The sequence below is a fragment of the Palaemon carinicauda genome, chromosome 1 (genome assembly GCF_036898095.1).
Source record: "Palaemon carinicauda isolate YSFRI2023 chromosome 1, ASM3689809v2, whole genome shotgun sequence".
In the NCBI taxonomy this organism is placed as follows: Eukaryota; Metazoa; Arthropoda; class Malacostraca; order Decapoda; family Palaemonidae; genus Palaemon; species Palaemon carinicauda.
The window spans coordinates 290,723,938-290,746,437 of NC_090725.1; the positions used below are offsets into that span (position 1 = coordinate 290,723,938).

Here is a 22,500-nt window from a genome sequence, read left to right on the forward strand (position 1 = left end):
TACGCAACCCGTCATAAATGCCGTCCAGATATTTATAAAAAGATGCGCGCGCGCACAGAGGCATACAGACTCAACCTTGCTCATCCCTACTGACTACAACCCGCTGGTTCGGCAATTTGTGGAAGTTTGTGGTGTCCCCCTTTCACCAGGGTAGGACTAACCCTCTCCCCTCTGAATGTGACAGTGTAATATATATATATATATATATATATATATATATATTTATATATATATATATATATATATATATATATATATTTATATATATATATATATATATATATATATATATATATATATATATATATATATATATATATACATACATACATACATACATACATATACTATATATATATACACATACATACATACATATATATTATATGTGTGTGTATTTGTGTGCGTGTGTGGCCAAATGCTTGCTCTTTATTGTATAGGGGAGATCATTATTATTACTATTGGATTATTATTATTATTATTATTATTATTATTAGTTGTTGCAGTTATTGCTACGAAAGTTATCATCGTCAATTATTTATTTTTACAATTTCCGTACCTTAGATATAATTCGTTTTAAGTCGTAACTCCGTCTATTTGTCTGAATATATTCTTGTAACTTTAAAAGTAGACCGGATTCTCTACCTTACGAAGGACAGCCACCTCTGCGTTTAATCCTTTTATAGCAGATTACTTCGGTCACTTGACTTTGATGAAGCATCTCTTTTTAGATCACGTTTGCACGTTGATCGTTTGCTTAGAAGGTTACTGGTATTTTATCTTTGAATGTTTTATATAAAGAGACAGGTAAAATACTCCTTTTGTTAAATTGGAGCCTAGAAGGTGAAAGTTCATAGATTTTATACGTAAGATTAATGCAGTAGATTAAAGATTATATTGTTAAGTAATTTTGTAAAATACAGTTATGCATATGAATGCATTTCTTCATTGATAAATACCGATAATGGATTAAATAAGAATATTAAAATTCTATCATGTACAAAAGGCTATATAAAGGAACAAAGTACCGCTGATATTGAAAGTTAAATCCAAGTCATTTTATATGTAAATGAACGTGACTTTACCGAGTAATGTGGTTTTGTATATAATATTCTCCAGCCAGTAAATACTGCAATAATTGTAAGTCACAAATCGGCATCATAGCACGACAGACGAATAAATATAATCTCATTTCTACTAATATTTCTACTGCTTAATCAGGTCAAAGTTGGTTTGGGCTACTGGGCATGACTGTTGACGTTTTTATTACTATTATTATTATTACTTGCTAATCTACGACCCTAGTTGGAAAAGCAGGATGCTATAAGCCCAGGGGCCAAAACAGGGAAAATAGGCCAGTGAGGAAAGGAAACAAAGGAAAAGAACATATTTTAAGAACAGTAACAACATTAAAATAAATATTTCCTATACAAACTATAAAAACTTTAACAAAACAAGAGGAAGAGAAATGAGATAGAATAGTGTGCCCGAGTGTACCCTCAAGCAAGAGAATTCTAATCCAAGACAGTGGAAGATCATGGTACAGAGGTTATGGCACTACCCAAGACTAGAGAACAATGGTTTGATTTTGGAGTGTCCTTCTCCTAGAAGAGCTGCTTACCATAGCTAAAGACTCTCTTCTACCCTTACCAGGAGGAAAGTGATATGAAGGACTTGATTGAACGTTTTCGCTGCTGAGTTCTTTGGTTTTTGTTTGCCTAGAAACAGCAGAAAGTTTTGAGCAATGCTGGATGGAGGTTGATAGTTATGGGCATTAAATTGTGCGGGTGTTTGGTTGAATGCAAGTGGTTTGGATGTTATATAGGTAGTAGGTTGGCTAGGGCACCAGCCACCCGTTGAGATACTACCACTAGAGAGTTATGGGGTCCTTTGACTAGCCAGACAGTATTACATTGGATCCATCTATCTGGTTACGGTTCATTTCCTTTTTGCTTACACATAAACCGAATAGTCTGGCTTAGTCTTTACATATTCTCCTCTGTCCTCATACACCTGACAACACTGAGATTACAAAACAGTTCTTCTTCTCTCAAGAGGTTGACTACTGTACTGTAATTGTTCAGTGGCTACTTTCCTCTTGGTAAGGGTAGAAGAGACTAGCTATGGTAAGCATCTCTTCTAGGAGGACACTCCAAAATCAAACCATTGTTTTCTAGTCTTGGGTAGTGCTAAAGCCTCTGTACCATGCTCTTCCACTGTCTTGGGTTAGAGTTCTCTTGCTTGAGGGTGCTTGAGGGCACGCTGATCTGTCTAGTTTCTCTTCCTCTTGTTTTGTTGGAGTTTTTATAGTTTGTCATGACGAAATCATAAAAACTCTCTAAATGCTTAAACTAAATCGGTCTACCAAAGAGCAAATGCAGTCTCCGTGGATAGACTAAAAAGTCTTTGCGATATCCAAAATCCTTGTAACTCCTCGTAACTCTCATCATATCTCATCCGTTCGTGTTATTTTCCATTTCTTAGCTGTTCACTCTATTTTTTTTTTCTACTTCACAGTTTAACTACAGGGGTTTCTCCCAGGCCCCAGCACTCGCTTGAGGGCACACTCGGGCACACTATCCTATCTAATTTCTCTTCCTCTTGTTTTGTTAAAGTTTTTATATTTTATTTCGGAGATATTTATTTTAATGTTATTCTTCATAAAATATTTAATTTTTCCTTTTTTCCTTTCCTCACTGGGGTATTTTCCCCTGTTGGAGCCCCTGGGCTTATAGCATCCTGCTTTTCCAACTAGGGTTGTATCTGAGCAAGTAATAATAATAATGATAATATAAGAAATATTTACTCAAGTGTTATTGCTGTTCTTAAAATATTTTATTTTTCCTTTTTTCCTTTTCTTTACTGGGTTATTTTCCCTGTTGGGACCCCTGGGCTTATAGCATCCTGCTTTTGCAACTAGGGTTGTAGCTTATCAAGTAATACTAACACTAAAGTGTTCTTCTGAGAGTAGAACTGGTTTCACATTCCGAGTTTCCGAGTTGAAAGGGCAGCGTTAATTAATATAACGTTTGAAAAAAGCATGATAATCCGTTTCTAATTTCTGGTAGTTTTGGTAACATGAAATGCATTTGGTCATTTCAAGAATCCCGAGATGCGATTTTAATAATCTTTCGAGGGCTGTTGCTAGAAATGAAAACACGAAAGTCACCCGCCAATCATAACACGCAAAAACTAGTTAAACTGGTTCCTCTGCGAGTTAAACTGCAAGTGATTGGAATTCATTTCTTAAATATGTTTTTTTTTTTTTTTTTTTTTTTTTTTTTTTTTTTTTTTTTTCGTAAATGCCATTCAAGGATGGATTTTTTTTAAATACCTTCAATTTTTTGTTTCAAAATGTATTTATAATTTATATTCAAAATATAATTAAATTATTTCTCCATAAGCTGAAATAAGATGAGCACTAAATAATTATTGCTAGGTTATAATTATGTTTGTATTTTATGTTGTCTTAAAATTCCATGGCATCGATTGATTTTTAATACGGTAAAGTGATTAAAATGTTTTATTGTTAATGTAATGCAAGGAGTGTTTGTGGTTTTATATTTTTGCAGAACATATTACATGCGTTTCAAAATCATAAACATATTTGTATGAAATAAGACAAAATTTTATATATATATATATATATATATATATATATATATATATATATATATATATATGTGTGTATATATATATGAATATATATATATATATATATATATATATATATATATATATATATATATGTATGTATATATATGTATATATATATATATATATATATATATATATATATATATATATATATATATATATGTAGATATATATGTATATAGATATATATATATATATATATATATATATATATATATATATATATATATTTATAGATATATATATGTATATATATATATATATGTATTTTTGGGCTCAAGCCATGTCGTCCTGATGGAAGTTCCTATAGGGTAGCTTCCTAGGGTATATTACAACTACGGCGATATTCCCAGAGAATTTACCTTAAGGTACCAGAATTCTAACTCCTGGAGCGAGTATCCCTCGTGAAAGGGATATCGCGACATATCAGAGGACGTATTCTAGACACGTCACATGGCAATCTACATCCTGGACAGAGATTTCGTCTCGTAGGAGGTGATTGGCGAGATACGAATTCGGGAAAGAAAAAGGGGAGCCGCTCCCAAGGCTTCCCTATCCCCCGATTCGTATGCGTGCCTGGCGCCAATCCTGGCGCCATCTGTATTCCTTTTTGCGTAGCTTAACAACTCGGTGTTTTTTCCTGTTTTTCTCGCAAATCTTGGATTTATTCGACTTTTTATGGCTTCTTCGTCTTCGTCGGCCTCTGATAAGTTGAGTATAGTGTCTGTTATGTATAAATGTAGGCTCTTGGTAAAATTTTGAGTGATTAATAGGATTAATCTTTGATACAAGAGCCGTAGCCTACCAGAGGCGTCTTGGACGCTGTCGCTCGCTAGGTATAAGTTAGTTAGTCAGAGCGACATTCCTGGTTGTTTTGCTTTAATAAATTTTAGCTATTTAGCATTACATAGGATTTCCTTTCGTGCTTAGTATTATTTGGCGAAGTATTCGCCATTCTGGCCTACGCTAGGCCATGTAGCCTAGTCGTTTGGTCCTAGTACTTCATGCATGATTATGGTTTTTCCGAGTGTAATTAAAATTTTATTGAAGCTTTAGGCTATATTTTATACATTTTAGACTGTGTGGAATATTTCCAAGATAGTATACGAGTGAGTTTCGGTGAATTAGGTAATCGATTCTCTTGGTGCCTAGGCTAGTTGCTTATGGAGCCTTAGTATACTTTATCATACTCCCCGGTTGCTTTCTTTTCTTCGGAGAAGGTATGCAATCCCTTTCCCTCTGTTTAAGCCTTGGGCTTATCCCTAAGTGGTTTTTTCCGAAATTTATTTTCGATAAAACTATACTAGGGTGTTACTGTACCTTCCTGTTCCTGTAGTTATGGTTCAAGAGGGACAGAACAACAGAGTTTTTAGTCTGAGTCTGTGTTGTCTGGCTTGGGGCTGAGTCCCCCTCGCTGACCTAACACATACAAAGGGAGCTTAGCTCCCTTAGGTCACTACCGAAGGTTTCTGTGGATATGATTCCTTCTTTTGTGATCTACCAGACTAGTCCTGTTGCTGTTCTCGCGGGAGGATAAGTTCTTCCCTTGGGAGTAGCAACGCCTTCCTTGCTTTGGTGCTCTGGAAGCTGGCAAGTATTGCTGGCCTTTCCCCTTAGATCTCCCTTAGGCTAAGATAAGTTTCTTAGCTGCGGGTGATCTGTCACTAAAGCAAGGTTGGCAGGACCCTCTTGTCCCTTCCCCCTCTTTCTTCATACTGTACTGTAGGTCGTTCTACATCTGGACCTAGTATAGGTTAGGATGTGGAATTGACTCAGCCCCTTGCCGGCCGGCAGAACTGGCCGGCAGGGGTCTTACTGTACTGTACGTCGTTCTACTTCTGGACCTAGTATAGGTTAGGATGTGGAATTGACTCAGCCCCTTGCCGGCCGGCAGAGCTGCTGGCCGGCAAGGGTCTTATGTTTTCGAGTGCTGCCCGGACCTCTCTTGGTCCCTCATCCATGCCTGCCGGCAGAGCCGGACGGCATTGGTCAAGGAAGCCTGAATTAGTTTCTCCCCTTCCTTATATGCACTCTTTCGGTTGCCGGGCTTGGAGGTTGTGTACACTCTTATCCCGGCATCCATTCTATTTTTCTTTTTCTCTTCTAGTGCTGTACCTGTCCCGGCTGCCGGCCTATGAGGCCGGCAGCCGGGCAGGTGTAGTCTTCTGGTTCTTTTGCTGCCAGCTGGCATCGGTCTTGTACCTTTGCCGGCCGGCTTATGTCAGCCCTTGTCTGCCGGTCACCAAGAGTGTGGCCGGCAGCTGGGTACTACCTTGTGTAGTTGCTGGCCGGCAGCCATTGCCGGCCAACACTGGCTGTTACCGGCCGGCAGTTGCTGCCGACCGGCACAGGCATTTGAACCAGAGTGCTGCCGCCCTATAGCTGTTAAGTAGTATACTTTAAAGCTAGTTGTGGTGTGTGCCGGCCGGCAAAGGCAGGCCGGCACACATCCCCTTATACTGTCCTAGTATTCTTCAGTATAACATATACAGTAAGAAGAAAACTATGGTAAGGGTTTTGGTACAGCACTGTGTCTTCTAACACTATTGTTTTTTCTTGCACATCCCTTTGCTGTTGCCCTACAGATAGGAAGCTGAGTTCTTCCCTGTCTATTATCCAGGATTTTAAAATCATTGCTTAGGTGTGAGCTCCACCTGTTTCCTCTGGAAACCTTGCATTGGTTACTCTAGAAGAGATAAACCATTTTGATTTTATTATCTGGAAGGCTGCAACAATGGGTTGTGAGGGAAACACAAGTGTGTGTCTTTCCTTTCTGAATTGTTATGCTATACTATGCATATCCAGTGATACATAGTTCACTTGATACTCATGGAAATTTCTTCTCTTTACAGAAGGACACTCCGAAGTGGGGAAGTGCTTTCTGCAATGTCAGCAGCAAAACCTCTGCGGACATGAGTTTTGTAGGAGACACGCAGCATACGCTGTCTCCAAGGATGATCTCCGGTATTGGGACCCTCAGGTATGTACTGTGTGCACTAACCTGATTACTGAGACATTTAAATAGCTAGGAAGAAGCTTCGTACCTGGGTAAGGGGCTTCCAAAAGAACACTTCTGGCCCTTATCTTCCAAGTGAGAAGATGAGGGCGTATCCTTTCCCTAAGGCATCAGCTGATGCAGTGGTTCCCCAGCCTCAAGAGGAGATCCCCTAAGTTCAGATCCAGGTGGATGCTGAAGTCGCGGTCGCGATGCAAGACATCCAGCTAGTGACAGGATGTCTGATGTGGACGGGTGTCAGGAGGAAGACCTCCTGGCAGAAGCCCAGGATGAAGTTCAAGCCCCTCTATATCGGCCGGTCTCCCAGTAGAGCTGGGACAGGCCCTCTCTTCTATTGTTGGAATGATCCAACAAATGCAGAAGGAGAATCAGGAGAAGGCGGCTGCAATGGAACTGCGAATGCAGTGCCTTGCAGAATCACATGGGCCCCAGAAAAAGCTCAATGTGAAAGACCTTCCCTTGTGCTCAGATGCTAACCCATGGAGGTATGCTGAGCACATGCCGATGACGACTGGAAAGATCGTCATCTCGGATAAGCTGGGCTCAGTTCCCCTGGAGGTGGAATTCTGGCCCAGCAAGGCATCATATCCGGACTGTTATGTCCGGCTGAGGAAGGAACCAGCTTCAAAGGAGGAGACAGAGCCGAAGGAGGTCATAGTGATGGACCATGCTAAGGCTCAAGCTCTACTTTCATCCTCGATGAAAGAGAGGGGCTTCTCTAACTCAAAGGTAGCCGCATTGAATAGGAAGCTCCCTTCCTTTGTGTCCTCGCCTACTAGAGCCTTCCCCTTTTTACAGAAAGGGTTTCTGGCTGTACTAAAAGCAATCGAGGCCAGCAAGTCTTGCCCCTCCCTAGAGGAGTGTAAACCCTTGTCGCTGGCCCTGCCTATGGACCACAAAGACTGGAAGGACGTCCATCTTACGTTCTCAGTGGGAAAGTTGGAGGCTGATATTGCCGGACGTCAGTTCGGCAAGGACCTCCCTAAGCTGTCTGACTTTCTTTTGCGAAGTGAGTTCGATACAAAAGAAAGACTGACTGCCTCAATGTCTCTTCAGACTACTCTCGAGACGATGGCAAGTGACCCCAAGGTCCATGAAATGTTCATGGTAGTGGCCAAGCCTCATCTGGCCACAGTGACGAAGGACCTTTATGGCTTCGTCAAGGCAAGGAGAGCTTGTAGGGAGTTCGTGTTTACCTCGGCTACGGTGAGGTACGAGCCAAAGAAACTAATCTCCTCCAACATTTGGGGAAAAGACCTTTTCCCTACCGACTTGGTCAAAGAAGTTGTTGATAAGGCCGCCTTGGAGAATAGAAACCTTCTCCAGAAGTGGGGCCTGGCTATCAAAAGAAAGTCTTCCCCGGATGAGGGTCCTCAACCAAAGAGGAAGACTATGAGGACTAGGCTACCGTCTCGGCCAGCCAAGCCTGTTAGACAGCAACAGCAACTGCAATTGCCATTGCCCCCAGTGCCCCAGATCGTGGCACAAACCCCGACCACCTTTCAGTGGGTACCCCAGGCCGTGTCGACACATTCCACGGCATTCACCCCAGCGTTCGAAGGGCAGTCTACTTCCTTTCGAGCAAAGCCTAGAGGAGCAGCCAGAGGCTCGTCTAGACGCCCCTCAAGGGGAAGGGGATTCAGGGGTGGTCGTGGTCAGGAAGGCAAGACCTCAGGTGAGGTGATACCGGTAGGAGGGAGACTTCTGAAATTTCGGGATCGGTGGACCTTCGATCCCTGGGCCCACAGCCTACTCAAGAATGGACTGGGCGGGAGCTGGTACAGCACTCCATCCCCGTGCCTTCGGTTTTTCCAACACTCCACCCCCGTTATGGAGGAGTACGTTCAAGAACTGTTGGAGAAAAAAGGTGATCCGAAGGGTGAAGCCCATCAATTTCTAAGGGAGGCTGTTTTGTGTTCCCAAGAAAGACTCGGAAAAGCTCAGAGTCATTCTGGACTGGTCGCCACTCAACAAGTTCATAGTGAATTGCAAATTCAAAATGCTAACACTGCAACACATAAGGACCTTACTGCCCGAGAGGGCATATTCCGTCTCTATAGACTTGTTAGACGCCTATTGGTACATTCCAATTAGCCATCGACTCTCCCCCTACCTAGGTTCAGGCTACAACGAAGACTATACGCCTTCGGAGCCATGCCATTCGGGCTAAACATAGCCCCAAGGATTTTTACGAAGCTTGCGAGCGTAGCTCTCAAACAATTACGCCTAAAGGGAATTCAGGTAGTAGCCTACCTGGACGACTGGTTGGTGTGGGCAGCATCCGAGACAGAATGCTTGCAAGCTTCCAGTCAAGTGATCCAGTTCCTAGAGTACCTAGGCTTCAAGATCAACAGAAAAAGTCTCGACTTTCTCCATCTCAAAAGTTCCAGTGGCTGGGAATCCACTGGGACCTTTTGTCACACTGTTTCTCCACCCCGGCGAAGAAAAGGAAGGAGATAGCGGGTTCTGTCAAGAGACTTCAAGATTCCGAAAGGATATCAAGACACGAGCAGGAGAGAGTACTGCGCTCTCTCCAGTTTGCTTCGGTGACAGACCCAGTGCTAAGAGCACAGCTAAAGGATGCAATCGGAGTTTGGAGATACGCTGAATTACGCTGAATTTTAATTTACAAACACCAGGAATTAAATAAGGATAATTAAAATGTGAAAAAAAATAAATTAATTTATTGTATTTGATAAATATCCTAATTCATCCAGTTGCTGATGCGGCAGCTAATACACAAAGTTGAACATCGTGAGGCAAGGGGGAACCGCAATAATTCAGCTTCTTCCAAATACCTTAAATATTAGCAAATGTCAAATTACAAACTACACAACGATCATAAAAATACATATAAAAATCAAATTATTATGTGACGCACGTTATAACACTTGGCAAGTTGCATACCTTGGAAATCTTATGTAAATAAATATAAACCCATAGTCCAAACTGGAGTCCACGAAGTACAATTTATGATATCCCTTTAAAGGATACGAAGTCGTTACAAAACTGAAAAGGGTACGAACTCGTTACTAAATTGAAAGGTATGAAAAAATATAACATTGAAAAAAGTAAGCGATGATAATTGGAAGTCAAATTTAAATGGGATGGCATTATCCCTCTAAATGATTTCGGACCGACATAAAAAAACTCCCCCTGAGTTTTACAGACCCACCGATATCATCCTGGGACGAAGGCGAAGTACGTGTAGAGATGGGTTGCGATGAAAGAAAGCTTCTTCCTGGTCGGGATTACACAGAAGTTTACATGGCGATAATACTCTTCGTCACTTCAAAGGACATGTAGAAAATGTTCTTGTCACGTTAACTGTGTGGCTGTACAAAGTGTATTCTTATATCAAGAATAGGAGCTCGAGTTACAAGACCCTTAGCGATGGAATGCTCCTTCGTAACTATCTTAAAGTTTCCGTCAACCTCAGGAAGAAAGCAAAGCATTAGTGGCTGGTTAGGTTAAAACCAGAAACGGCCGCAGGAAGGCAGTGAGCTGTTAACAACCAAGGGGGTAGTTAAATACTTGAAACTAAGCTAACTGCCTTCCAGTGACCATGCTACTTTAAACAAAATATAATATAAAACAAAATATAATATATAATAAAAAAGAAAATACAAATTCCATTTGGAATTTCAGTACACTGCAGGGGAACGAATCCAAAAAGATTTTTTGGATTTACCAAATAAATTATTTACCTACATACAAATTTAAATTTATCATTTTATAAATTCAACATTTCAGATGTTTTCCTCCGGCTTTCCACAGCAGCCTTTCTTTTAGGCCTCTCAGAAGCTGGTGATAATTTGTCAATGTTGTGCAAATTGTTTGGCTTAAAGTCCACATCATCATGTAAAGAAAGATAAGGTATCAGATTATTAACATGGAGTTTACAAACTTGTCTGGTACGGCCTTTGAAAACTTTTGCATGTGTAGTTTCCCCAAGATCATTTGTGAAAGTTTCCTTTATTCGACCTAGAGGATAGTTGTTAATCTTCGTATTATCTTCCTTAATTAAAACAATGTCACCTGGTTTTAGAGGATGATGAGTTACAGGGAGATATCTACCCTTTCTATCAACCGCCTGGCTTAAAAGGGTTTGCAAAAACTCATGATGGTAAATATCTAAAAGTTTACTCCTAATTTTTGACAACTGTTCAAATTCATTAGTAGTTCTACAAGGAACAAATTCTTTATCCTCAGGTAAAGGTGATAAATCTGGAATGATATTGAGGGAAGAAAGCTCATACCCTCTTATTAACATTTCGGGAGTTATTGGTTCAGGAAGGTCTTCCGCTGCACTATCCCTAAGAGCCTCTTTAAAAGATATTGGCCGTTTGTTTACCAAGTGGACAACTTGACATACAGTAAACTCAAAATCAAAGAAAGAAAGAATATTGTTCTTGATGGACCCATATAAAAGCCTCTTTGTTAACTTGACACAAACCTCGACCATGGAGCCTAACTGACTACACCCTTTAAAATACTGTTGAAAAGTCAAAGGTTTAACACCTCTCTCCTCAAAATACAATTGAGTGTGGGGATCATTCAAGAATGAAGTTACAACATTAGCTCCTGCAACTATTTGTGACCCTAGGTCACTAATGCACAACTGTGGAATGCCAAATTCGAAGCAATGAATAGAAAATGCCCTAAGAAAATCAGGCACACTAAGTGTTCTGCAAATTTTCAAATTAACTGCACGAGACCAAGTGCAAGTAAAACATAATAGCCATACCTTAACATTTTCTTTCTCCAGCTTAACTGTAAAAGGACCAATATAATCAATGAAAATATTGCCGAAAGGTACAGCTGGTGGGTCTTCCCTGAATTCCCTGTAACAATTTTGATTTAAATTAACAGGTCTTGCGTTAAATCTTTTGCAGTGAACACATTGCCTCAAAATCTTTTTTACCAAAGAAAAATTTCTAGGAATAAAATAGTGTCTTCTGAGTTCAGCAAGAACAGCATAGCACCCAGAATGAGCTAATTTATGATGAATATCAAGTATAATTAACTTGGTTAAATGGCTGTCCCTAGATAATAGAATAGGAAATTTTTTCTCATTCTTAAATTTGCTCTTCACTCTCAAAATGCCATCGTTATCAACAAACACATTCAACTGAGAAACTATACCTGGTATATCCTTTACTGCAGAAAAACCTTTGGAAAAATGTTCTAAAACATCAGCAAAGTGATTTTGTTGATCATTCAAAATCAAATGGACAAGAGCTAAAGAGAAAAAATTCTTTTCTTGTACCTTAACTTCCCTTCTCACTTTAGCTTTCCATTTGTATATGCATATTATACACCGACGGTACAGCAAAACCAGTCTTCTGAAATCTGAAAAATCTGAAATATTAACCAAGCATTCTCTCTTAACTAAAGGAACATTAGAAATATTCAAGTAATTTCCTGAAAGATAACCCTCTTTAGGAATAGTGAACTGCATGTCAGGTGCCCGAATATTAGTCAGGTCCGGGCCTGAAAGAAAACAAGATTTCATCAACAATTTATATGATGTGCACCTGGTTACCATATCTGCAGGATTTTCCTTGCCATTAATAAACCCAAATTGAACCGGATATGTTTCACAAAGTTTTTGTATGCTATAGATTCTGTTCATTACAAAAGTAGAACATTGGTTCATTTTCTTAAGTTGAAGAGAAGAACTTATTAACCATTGCAGGGCACAAGAAGAATCTGAAAAAAGACAAATCTTTGTCACCTTTATAGGTTTTATGCAACTGGGACCAGCAAGATCCAAATAAAGATCAATAGATTGCTCAACTCCTAAATTAATGGCGTGGATCTCTAAAGATGGTATGGATTTACCTTTCAATTGGGTATTAACCAACCGATTTTTAGCATTAACAAAGGTAAGTTTGCCAGACTCAACATTCAGTAGATAAATGACACACCCATATATGTCACAACTGGCATCGGTAAAAACAATTATATTATACTCACCATCCCTTCGACCCACAAACCGAGTTACTTTGAGAGGGGGCGATGAATTACATTGCCTACAGATATTCCTCCAGTCTTTGAGCTGTTGACTGTTAAGAGTCTGATCCCAATTCAAACCCTTTTGACACTGCAAATTATGCATATAAATCCTACATCGGTTAAATAAAGGCAAGTTGAAACCAAAAATGTCAAACTGGGAGGCAATGGACCTAAGAATTAATCTTTTAGTGTTAGCTCCTGGGTCAAGGTTAATTGGCCTAGTGAAAATATCATCCGAAAGTCTATCCCATTCAAGCCCAAACAATTTATTGACTTCAGGAGTAAGAACTGACTGATCTATGTCAGACTGCAGATCAATATCATTGGTTATCAGCTGCTGAGTTTCAAATTTAAAGGGTCTGAATATGTCATCTAACTGCTTATAGGCCCACCTTAGGTCATCAGAGCTGTTCATAGTAATAGCACCATTATCCATATATATTAAGGCGTAAATAAGTTTCTTTAGTTCATCAATTCTTGAATCATTACTGGAAGTTAAAATTAACATATAATACAATGAAGCCATCAAAAGAAATGGGCTACACCGAAGTCCAAATGAAAGCCTGACATTTTTATAAGCAACGGGAGTGTAATCACCTGCGCTAACATTCCGAAACCAAAAGAACAATAGTCTAGACTGATCAATTTCACTTAAAGCCAACATATTGAAAGCTTTTTTCAAATCAAATATTAAAATTTTTAAATATTAAAATTTTTTCATCAAACCTAATATTAAGAAATGCAGATGAAAGTTTTTGATTTAGGTTAGGCCCAGCATACATACATTGATTATGTGACAATGACAGTTTCTTATAGGATTCCTGCAAATTAGAAAGAAACACTATGCGACATTTCGTAGTATCCCTTTCTGGCTTAAAAACTGGCATATGAGGTAAGAATGAATAGTTAGGGTATTCAGCCTTAAATACTTCCAAGTCAAAAATTGGTTCAATAATTCCCATATTTAATTGCTCCTTTATGCAGTTATCCACCAACTGTAAGGAACCTTTCTTACGAAGTAACTTTTTAAAATTAGATTGAAGAATAGCCTTGGAAAGAGACTCATTTCTCGAAAGAAGGTGTGATACCTTTCCATTCCATAACAAGGGAACAACTATACGCCCATCACTTCTCGTGTGCAAATTTCTCAAAGTGTAATCCACGAGAGAGTTATTGAGCTGATTAGATTCGTCACTATAAACTTTCTGATCATAGTTCAAATAAAATTGGCTCTCCATATTCAGGATTTGATCAGTTGCTTCTTGCAGTTTCCTATCAATAATAGTTCCTTTATCGTTAAGTACAGTGAATGAACAATTTGTCGTCATGTCATTGAGCTCGTTAAATTCATCATTAATAGATACAGTAGTAGCTAGAAAATAAGAATGGCAAGGGATATTAAAATATGTACCTTTTTCAGCATTAGAATTTTCGCCCCTTAGTGGTTTCGAGGCTAAACTGTCTTTACCATTAAGTGAAGTAAGATTAATTAGGAACCTATCAACATTCCCCATCAGCATTATTCCTGAAGTAGTCTCAATATACACAGATGAATTAGGACTCCCTATCACTACATCTTTTCCCAAAAGACAATGTGAAAAATCTACTCCTAACAAAAGCTGAATGTCATCAATGCCCTGAGAACTGGCTGATAAAAACTTGTCAGCAAATACAAAATTTTTACTCTGCATTACACTAACTACCTGACCAAGACAAGGTAAATTTAATTGCAGGTTTATAGAGGGTACAACTAAAGCAGAAATAGCAAAGATTTCATTCCCCAGCTTTATAGGAACTTCAACAAGACTAGTAGAATATTCCTTTTGACCATTAAACCCTTTCACAGTAAGTTTAACATTAGTAGTCAAAGACTTTAAATTACAAGAGGAAGCTAACTTGCTAGATATAAAAGTATTTTGTGACCCTGAATCCTTAAGACCCCTGTAAAGCTTATTTTGACCATTTACACAAAATGTGAAAGTAGGGAGAACTGAACCTGTGGTAACATTTGGCAATACTGCTATCCCACTGCTTGCTTCCTTGGAAGACTCTTCTTTACTATTACACCTGTCAGGACTAAGTTTCCCACAAAGATACTCCATGTGATACTGCGAACAATGTGAACAGGGTCTTCGAAATCTGAACTTGCATGCTTTAGTGAAATGATTAAAATTACCACATTTTACACAACCTTTATGCAAATTTAATAAAGAAATTTTATCAGAAGGGGTAGCATACTTAGTACACTTATAACTTAAATGATCATTGTCAGAAATACCGACCTTGGAACAAAAATTACAAGCTTTGGCGGGAACAGTCTTAGTTTTAAGAGCCATGGTACTAGTCTTTTCCTGTAATGGCTTTGAATGAGTTACAACTTTATCCCTGACTGACAATTTACCTTTCGTCTGACCCTGTTCATACCTTTCACATGCTGTAAAGAAATTATCTACAATTTGCTGAAATGATGGATGAGTCACATTAGTGGTATGAACCAGATGAGACTTAAATCTATCATTCATTGCAGACCAAACAAAATATCTAACAATCTCCTCAACATCAATATGCAAATATTTGAAATTTTCGACTATATTTCTAAGTTCTGAAAAGAAGACAAAAGGGTCCTCTCCTTCTTTGAGATTTAGACAAGTTAATTTCTTAATTACAGCCGATTTTCGTAATTCAGTCGAGGCAAATGCCTTAGTCAATAAGTCTTTGGCATCGTTGTAACTTTGTTTGTCGGCCTCCAATGAGCCAAGTAAACATTTAGCCCTACCTTCTACTTGTTGTTTCAAAAGTAAGAGCAAGTCCCTGTCTGGATAATTAAAACTCTGGGTCGTAGTTTCAAATTCTCTAATGAATTTCAAAAAATCCTCACCTTCCTTACTTTGGAATTTGGGTAGAGGGGCAGTGGGTTGCCTCAAAAGACTCCTAGCAATATCAGTAGTTAATGAAAGGGGAGAGCTTCCAGCATTTACACTTACATCCAACAAAGGCAAAATACCTGAAATCTTATCATGGTAAGATTGACATGCTGAAAGCTCAGCTTCCAAATCCTCCTCTCTAAATTCCCCTGAAAATTTTAGAATCTGTATTTTAGAATCCAAGTCACTTAATCGCTTCCTATAATCCAGGAGAACACCTCGTTCAGATACTTTAGCAGTATTTTCTAATGAAGGGTACTGCGAGGAACGGTTGGCACAATCTGTAACCTTCTTCCTAATAATCTTACGCTGACCAATTAGCACTACCAATTCAGCCATTATGACTACCAAAACAGGCACCAAAATATATAAAAAGTATGATTAATACAATACACAACTACAAATAAACAAACAAGCACCAATATATATATAATAAGTATATTAATGCAATACACAACGAAAATTTTCTAAACAAAACAGTAAACACCACTTATTACAAATAACGTTATTACGAAGCAAAAAGCTCAAAATAACGCGAGAAAATAGGAGCACTCAAATACGCACTAATTATTCGCAAAGGGATAAACAAAATATGAACCGCATAAATGGTTAACAAAGAACTTTAAATCAATTGCCAAGTAAACAAAAAACTCGCTTACGGAATCGAAAAAATGGTATACTAAACTCTTCTTGAACAGCAAAAAATCGATTAAAGAAATAAGCAAATTATAACAACCCCTTCCAGGAAGAAACCTCGAACACACCGAAATTCACGTTCTGTATCACGTACCTAACCTATAATGCTAAATCCTGTCACGGTCGCCATACGCTGAATTTTAATTTACAAACACCAGGAATTAAATAAGGATAATTAAAATGTGAAAAAAAATAAATTAATTTATTGTATTTGATAAATATCCTAATTCATCCAGTTGCTGATGCGGCAGCTAATACACAAAGTTGAACATCGTGAGGCAAGGGGGAACCGCAATAATTCAGCTTCTTCCAAATACCTTAAATATTAGCAAATGTCAAATTACAAACTACACAACGATCATAAAAATACATATAAAAATCAAATTATTATGTGACGCACGTTATAACACTTGGCAAGTTGCATACCTTGGAAATCTTATGTAAATAAATATAAACCCATAGTCCAAACTGGAGTCCACGAAGTACAATTTATGATATCCCTTTAAAGGATACGAAGTCGTTACAAAACTGAAAAGGGTACGAACTCGTTACTAAATTGAAAGGTATGAAAAAATATAACATTGAAAAAAGTAAGCGATGATAATTGGAAGTCAAATTTAAATGGGATGGCATTATCCCTCTAAATGATTTCGGACCGACATAAAAAAACTCCCCCTGAGTTTTACAGACCCACCGATATCATCCTGGGACGAAGGCGAAGTACGTGTAGAGATGGGTTGCGATGAAAGAAAGCTTCTTCCTGGTCGGGATTACACAGAAGTTTACATGGCGATAATACTCTTCGTCACTTCAAAGGACATGTAGAAAATGTTCTTGTCACGTTAACTGTGTGGCTGTACAAAGTGTATTCTTATATCAAGAATAGGAGCTCGAGTTACAAGACCCTTAGCGATGGAATGCTCCTTCGTAACTATCTTAAAGTTTCCGTCAACCTCAGGAAGAAAGCAAAGCATTAGTGGCTGGTTAGGTTAAAACCAGAAACGGCCGCAGGAAGGCAGTGAGCTGTTAACAACCAAGGGGGTAGTTAAATACTTGAAACTAAGCTAACTGCCTTCCAGTGACCATGCTACTTTAAACAAAATATAATATAAAACAAAATATAATATATAATAAAAAAGAAAATACAAATTCCATTTGGAATTTCAGTACAGGAGAAGTTATGCATCAAACGCGTGAAGAGATCTGAGAAGACCAGCCGCTTCAGCTAAGTACTCTTCTCAGGCCTTGGTCCCAAGCCAGACATCTAAAGAAGTCGGTTCTTCTTCAGCCACCTCCCCCGTCGGTGACGATTCACTCAGACGCCTCGAAGGAGGGATGGGGAGGTCACTCTCATCGGAAAAAAGTCCAGGGGACTTGGTCCAGGCTATTCAAGACCTTTCACATAAAACTTTCTAGAAGCGAGGGCAGTGCTCCTTACCTTAAAGAAAGTCTCCCCGCGTCACTCGATCCACATAAGGTGGTGATAGACAGCGAGGTAGTTGTGAGATACTTGAATCGACAAGGATCGAGGTCACCACCTCTCAACCAGGTGATGTTGGCCGTCTTCCGATTGGCGGAAAAGAAGTGGTACCTGTCGGCAGTTCACCTTCAAGGAGTCCGCAATGTGACAGCGGACGCTCTATCCAGGTTCACACCGATAGAGTCGGAATGGTCCTTAGACGCAGGATCATTCTCCTTCATTCTGAATCAGTCCCAGAACTGCAGATAGACCTCTTTGCGACGAAAGACAACAAGAAGTGGCCCCTGTACGTGCCCCGTACGAGGACCCCTTAGCGGAAGCAGTGGACGCAATGTCCCTCGACTGGAACAGATGGTCCAAGATTTATCTGTTCCCTCCTCACAACCTTCTGTTGAGGGTCCTCAACAAACTGAGATCCTTCAAAGGGTAGCGGCAATAGTGGCCCATAAGTGGCCGAACAGCGTGTGGTTCCTCCTGGCATTGGAACTGTAGCTGAAGTTTGTACCACTACCAGATCCAGTTCTGACCCAGCGAGTCCAGAAGTCAACTGTCTGCGCTTCATTACAGAAAACCCGGACCCTGCAGCTCATGATTTTCTCTCCCTAGCGGTGAGAAAGCGTTTCGGGATTTCGAAAGCCAGTATAGACTTCCTTGAGGAATATAAGTGCAAATCTACTAGAAGGCAATATGAGTCATCTTGGAGAAAATGGGTGGCCTTTAGTCAAGGCGAAGATTCCGCAGGAGATCTTGACAGACTTCTGCTTATCTTTCTTCTCCACCTCCATGGTCAAGGGTTGGCAGCGAACACGATTTCAGCGTGTAAGTCTGCTTTGACAAGACCCATTCTATATGCCTTCCAGGTCGACCTAGGTAACGAGATCTTTAATAAAGGCTCAGACCTTCAGCACCTCCAAAGCCCATTTCATGGTCTTTAGACAAGTTCTTCATTTCGCTTCTCTGTTGAGCAATGAAGAGTGTGCGTTAAAGGATTTGACACAAAAAGTTATTTTCCTATTTTGCACTCGCGTCCGGGGCCAGGGTTAGTGAGACTGTAGCCTCTCGAGAGAGGCAGGTCGTGTTCAGTTCCTGGATGGGGGAGAACTGAACCTGTTTCCGGATCCTACGTTTCTCGCCAAGATTGAGTTACCCACCAATATGTGGGGTCCCTGGAGAATCTGCCCTCTGAAAGAAGATGCATCTCTATGTCCAGTAGAATGCCTAAAGGTCTATCTTCATAGAACTTCAGACTTCAAGGGTGGTCAACTATTCAGGGGAGAAACATCAGGCTCAAATTTATCTCTGAATCAACTCAGAGCGAAAATCATATATTTTATTCGCAGAGCGGATCCTGACAATACACCCGCAGGTCACGATCCGAGGAAAGTTGCCTCATTCTTAAATTTCTTTAATTGTATGGATTTTGAACATCTCCGTTCATACACTGGCTGGAAGTCTTCCAGAGTGTTCTTTCGCCACTATGCGAAGCAAGTAGAGGAACTAAAAGAGATCTGTGGTAGCAGTGGGTCGCGGTGTTAACCCTACTGTTTAACTCTGCGAGGAACAGTGGTCTTAATTGGGACGATTAATTCCAGGGTGAGTGTGTAGTTACATACTGTACTACAAACTAAGTGAGGGCACTGTGTTGCCCATCCAGACTGTTCCATTTCCGAAGGTGAACCTAGCATAAGTGCAGACATGTGTGCCGAGCGTTTCTAACGCTAATGTCATTGATTTGTAATACAGGCTTTTATGACTTTGATACCTCGGTATCTTAAAAGTGGCATCTAATGTTTTTCTTTCAGACAAACAAGCTCTGTTTACTATCATACTTATGCTTAAAGTTTTGGGTTATCCTCTTCTTATGTATATATATATAATTGTGGTTAACCTGTCTATTTATTGCCTGTCAATAATCTGGTTCTTGAGAACCTTGCGTCTCCTTCACCTGTGTCAATTTATTGGTATAATTGAGCATTCATTCTATGTACCTTATCTGGGATAATTCTAATAGAATTGTTCCTTTATGCAAGCTATGTTGCATTGGTTTTCCTCCTATGCGGATATAAAACCTTTGTCCAATACAAGTATTGTGCAAATATTGACGCAGTGGTTCTTTACAAACTATGCTTTACTTAATATAGGGCGAGACCACTATATTAGCTTGCCTGGTATTCATACATAGATATATGTACTCTTCGAGACTTTTCCAGAGTCTAGTAGGACTCTTCCCTGTAGGGGGCAGGAAGCTCTAACATAGTTTATAGTTAGTTGAAAAGATGTATAACGGTAACATCTTAGGTCTCTAGGTCTAGTCGACCGGGAAAAAATTACCTCCGGGGAGTACGGCACGTTCTGAGAATCCACAGATACAGTAATGCTCTGGTACACTTCCATCAGGACGACATGGCTTGAGCCCAAAAAACGGATTTTGAGCGAAGCGAAAAATCTATTTTTGGGTGAGATGGCCATGTCGTCCTGATGGACCCGCCCTTGCCTTTCTAAGAAAGGGCTGTAGGACCCCTCCCTACATACAGTATCTGTAGCACCTCGTGTACGCTACAAGGAATACAGATGGCGCCAGGATTGGCGCCAGGCACGCATACGAATCGGGGGATAGGGAAGCCTTGGGAGCGGCTCCCCTTTTTCTTTCCCGAATTCGTATCTCGCCAATCACCTCCTACGAGACGAAATCTCTGTCCAGGATGTAGATTGCCATGTGACGTGTCTAGAATACGTCCTCTGATATGTCGCGATATCCCTTTCACGAGGGATACTCGCTCCAGGAGTTAGAATTCTGGTACCTTAAGGTAAATTCTCTGGGAATATCGCCGTAGTTGTAATATACCCTAGGAAGCTACCCTGTAGGAACTTCCATCAGGACGACATGGCCATCTCACCCAAAAATAGATTTTTCGCTTCGCTCAAAATCCGTTATATATATGTGTGTGTGTGTGTATATATATGTATGTATGTATTTTATCCAGTACCGAGAACTTCAAATCTTAATGGATTATATAGCATATATTAAAAAAAAACGAAAAAAAAAAAAAGTGGTGTATCTGGTAGATTAAGCTAAAACAATTTATCAGTAGATGACGATGTGATTAGGTTTACAAAACCTTCGTATTTTGAGTGATTGTTTTAAGAACGCACAAAACTAAAATCTGGGGAGATTGCGGGTTTGAGTTCTAATTTTTTCCTATTTGATTTTCTCTTCGGATAAGACCGAAATGGCTATTAGTGTTATCATCGGTAACGATGGACTGCATTGAGATTAGATTTGATTCTTATCAACGTATCAGATTGGTATACACATACTTTTATACACAACACACACACACACACACACACACATATATATATATATATATATATATATATATATATATATATATATGTGTGTGTGTGTGTGTGTGTGTGTGTAAATATATGTGTGTACATATATATATATATATATATATATATATATAAATCTATATATATATATGTGTGTATATATATATTATATATATATGTATATACATGTATATATATATTTTATATATATATATATATATATATACATATATATATATATATATATATATATATATTTATATTAAAAGCCAATAGAGAATAATAAAAGTCTTTAGTACCTAGCGCTTTCGTGCATTTTAATACACACTTCTTCATGGTACAATTTTTATTGCACCCTGAAGAATTGTGTATCAAAATGCATGAATGCGCTAGGTACAGTAATAAATAATTTTATTATTTACTACTGGCTTTTCCTGGATATTAAATCACGTCATCCTTGTGATCCTTGTGACAGTAAAGCATATGTGTGTATATATATATATATATATATATATATATATATATATATATATATATATATATATATCTATATATATATATATATATATATATATATATATATTTATTTGTATATAAGTATATATATATATATATATATATATATATACATGCATACATATATAAATATTAACATTAATTAACAGTCACAAAACTGCACGGGACAGATATAGAACTATAAAATCCACAGGAAACAGAAAAGTGAAAGACCAGGTACCAAGTGTTTTCATGTATTACGTACACTTCTTAGAGGAAATAATAGTGTTCATAATACACGGAAGCGCTTGGTACCCGGTCTTTCATTTTCCAGTTTCATGTGGATATATATATATATATATATATATATATATATATATATATATATATATATATTCGTTTCCCTTAAGCAAATGGTGGTCCAAAGAAGAACAACAAAAGTCGTCGCTACATTCATCCTTTAATTGCTGAATTACGGATGAGACTCTGTGGAGAAGAACTTCCACAACATTAATTGCCTCGTATGCATAGCCTACATAGAAAGCTTATCAGCATCACTTCAATCTCCCCCCCCCCCCTACCCTGCACGTATTATAGCTCCTCCTAGATATCAAAGACCTTATAAGTATCAACCACAATGGCATTTAATACCGAATTCTATCTTGAGAATAACACCCACTGGAATTCATTAATTGTAATAGCTTCTGGCTTGGCAGAGATTCGAACCCCTGCCTCAGCGTATCTCTCTTGATAGCTCAGTTGGTAGAGTCCTCGCAGGCATGGTTTTCGACTGAATAGGCAGGGGTTGGAATCTCTGCCCAGCCAGAAGCTATTATCATAAATGAATTCCAGTAGATATTATTTCCAAGATAGAATTT

The 22,500-nt window shown here is 38.9% G+C and overlaps 3 protein-coding genes across 3 annotated transcripts in view; 1 reads left to right on the top strand and 2 right to left on the bottom strand.

The window, feature by feature from the left end:
* Positions 1 to 22,500, top strand: part of LOC137657735 (coiled-coil domain-containing protein 25-like) — a 111,819-nt gene that overhangs the window by 6,317 nt on the left and 83,002 nt on the right. The window lies entirely within an intron of this gene.
* On the bottom strand, positions 9,332 to 13,386 carry LOC137657728 (uncharacterized). Its single transcript, XM_068392181.1, has 2 exons — positions 9,581 to 13,386; positions 9,332 to 9,471 (listed from the first exon to the last, which is right to left on the bottom strand). Exon 1 carries the CDS (start codon positions 13,353 to 13,355, stop codon positions 10,407 to 10,409), a length of 2,949 nt encoding a protein of 982 aa, XP_068248282.1. The 5' UTR covers positions 13,356 to 13,386; the 3' UTR covers positions 9,332 to 9,471; positions 9,581 to 10,406.
* On the bottom strand, positions 13,943 to 17,471 carry LOC137639692 (uncharacterized). The gene is made up of 3 exons (XM_068371944.1): positions 16,738 to 17,471; positions 13,996 to 16,628; positions 13,943 to 13,963 (listed from the first exon to the last, which is right to left on the bottom strand). Exons 2-3 carry the CDS (start codon positions 15,952 to 15,954, stop codon positions 13,943 to 13,945), a joined length of 1,980 nt encoding a protein of 659 aa, XP_068228045.1. The 5' UTR covers positions 15,955 to 16,628; positions 16,738 to 17,471.

Bases quoted from the DNA above. Each gene is read 5' to 3' on its own strand.
- LOC137657728 (XM_068392181.1), bottom strand. From the start codon at position 13,355: ATGTTGGCTTTAAGTGAAATTGATCAGTCTAGACTATTGTTCTTTTGG.
- LOC137639692 (XM_068371944.1), bottom strand. From the start codon at position 15,954: ATGGCTGAATTGGTAGTGCTAATTGGTCAGCGTAAGATTATTAGGAAG. The intron at 13,964-13,995 runs GTACTTAACGAT...TATTATTGATAG, and splicing joins CGACAAATTGTTCATTCACT to GAAACTGCAAGAAGCAACTG.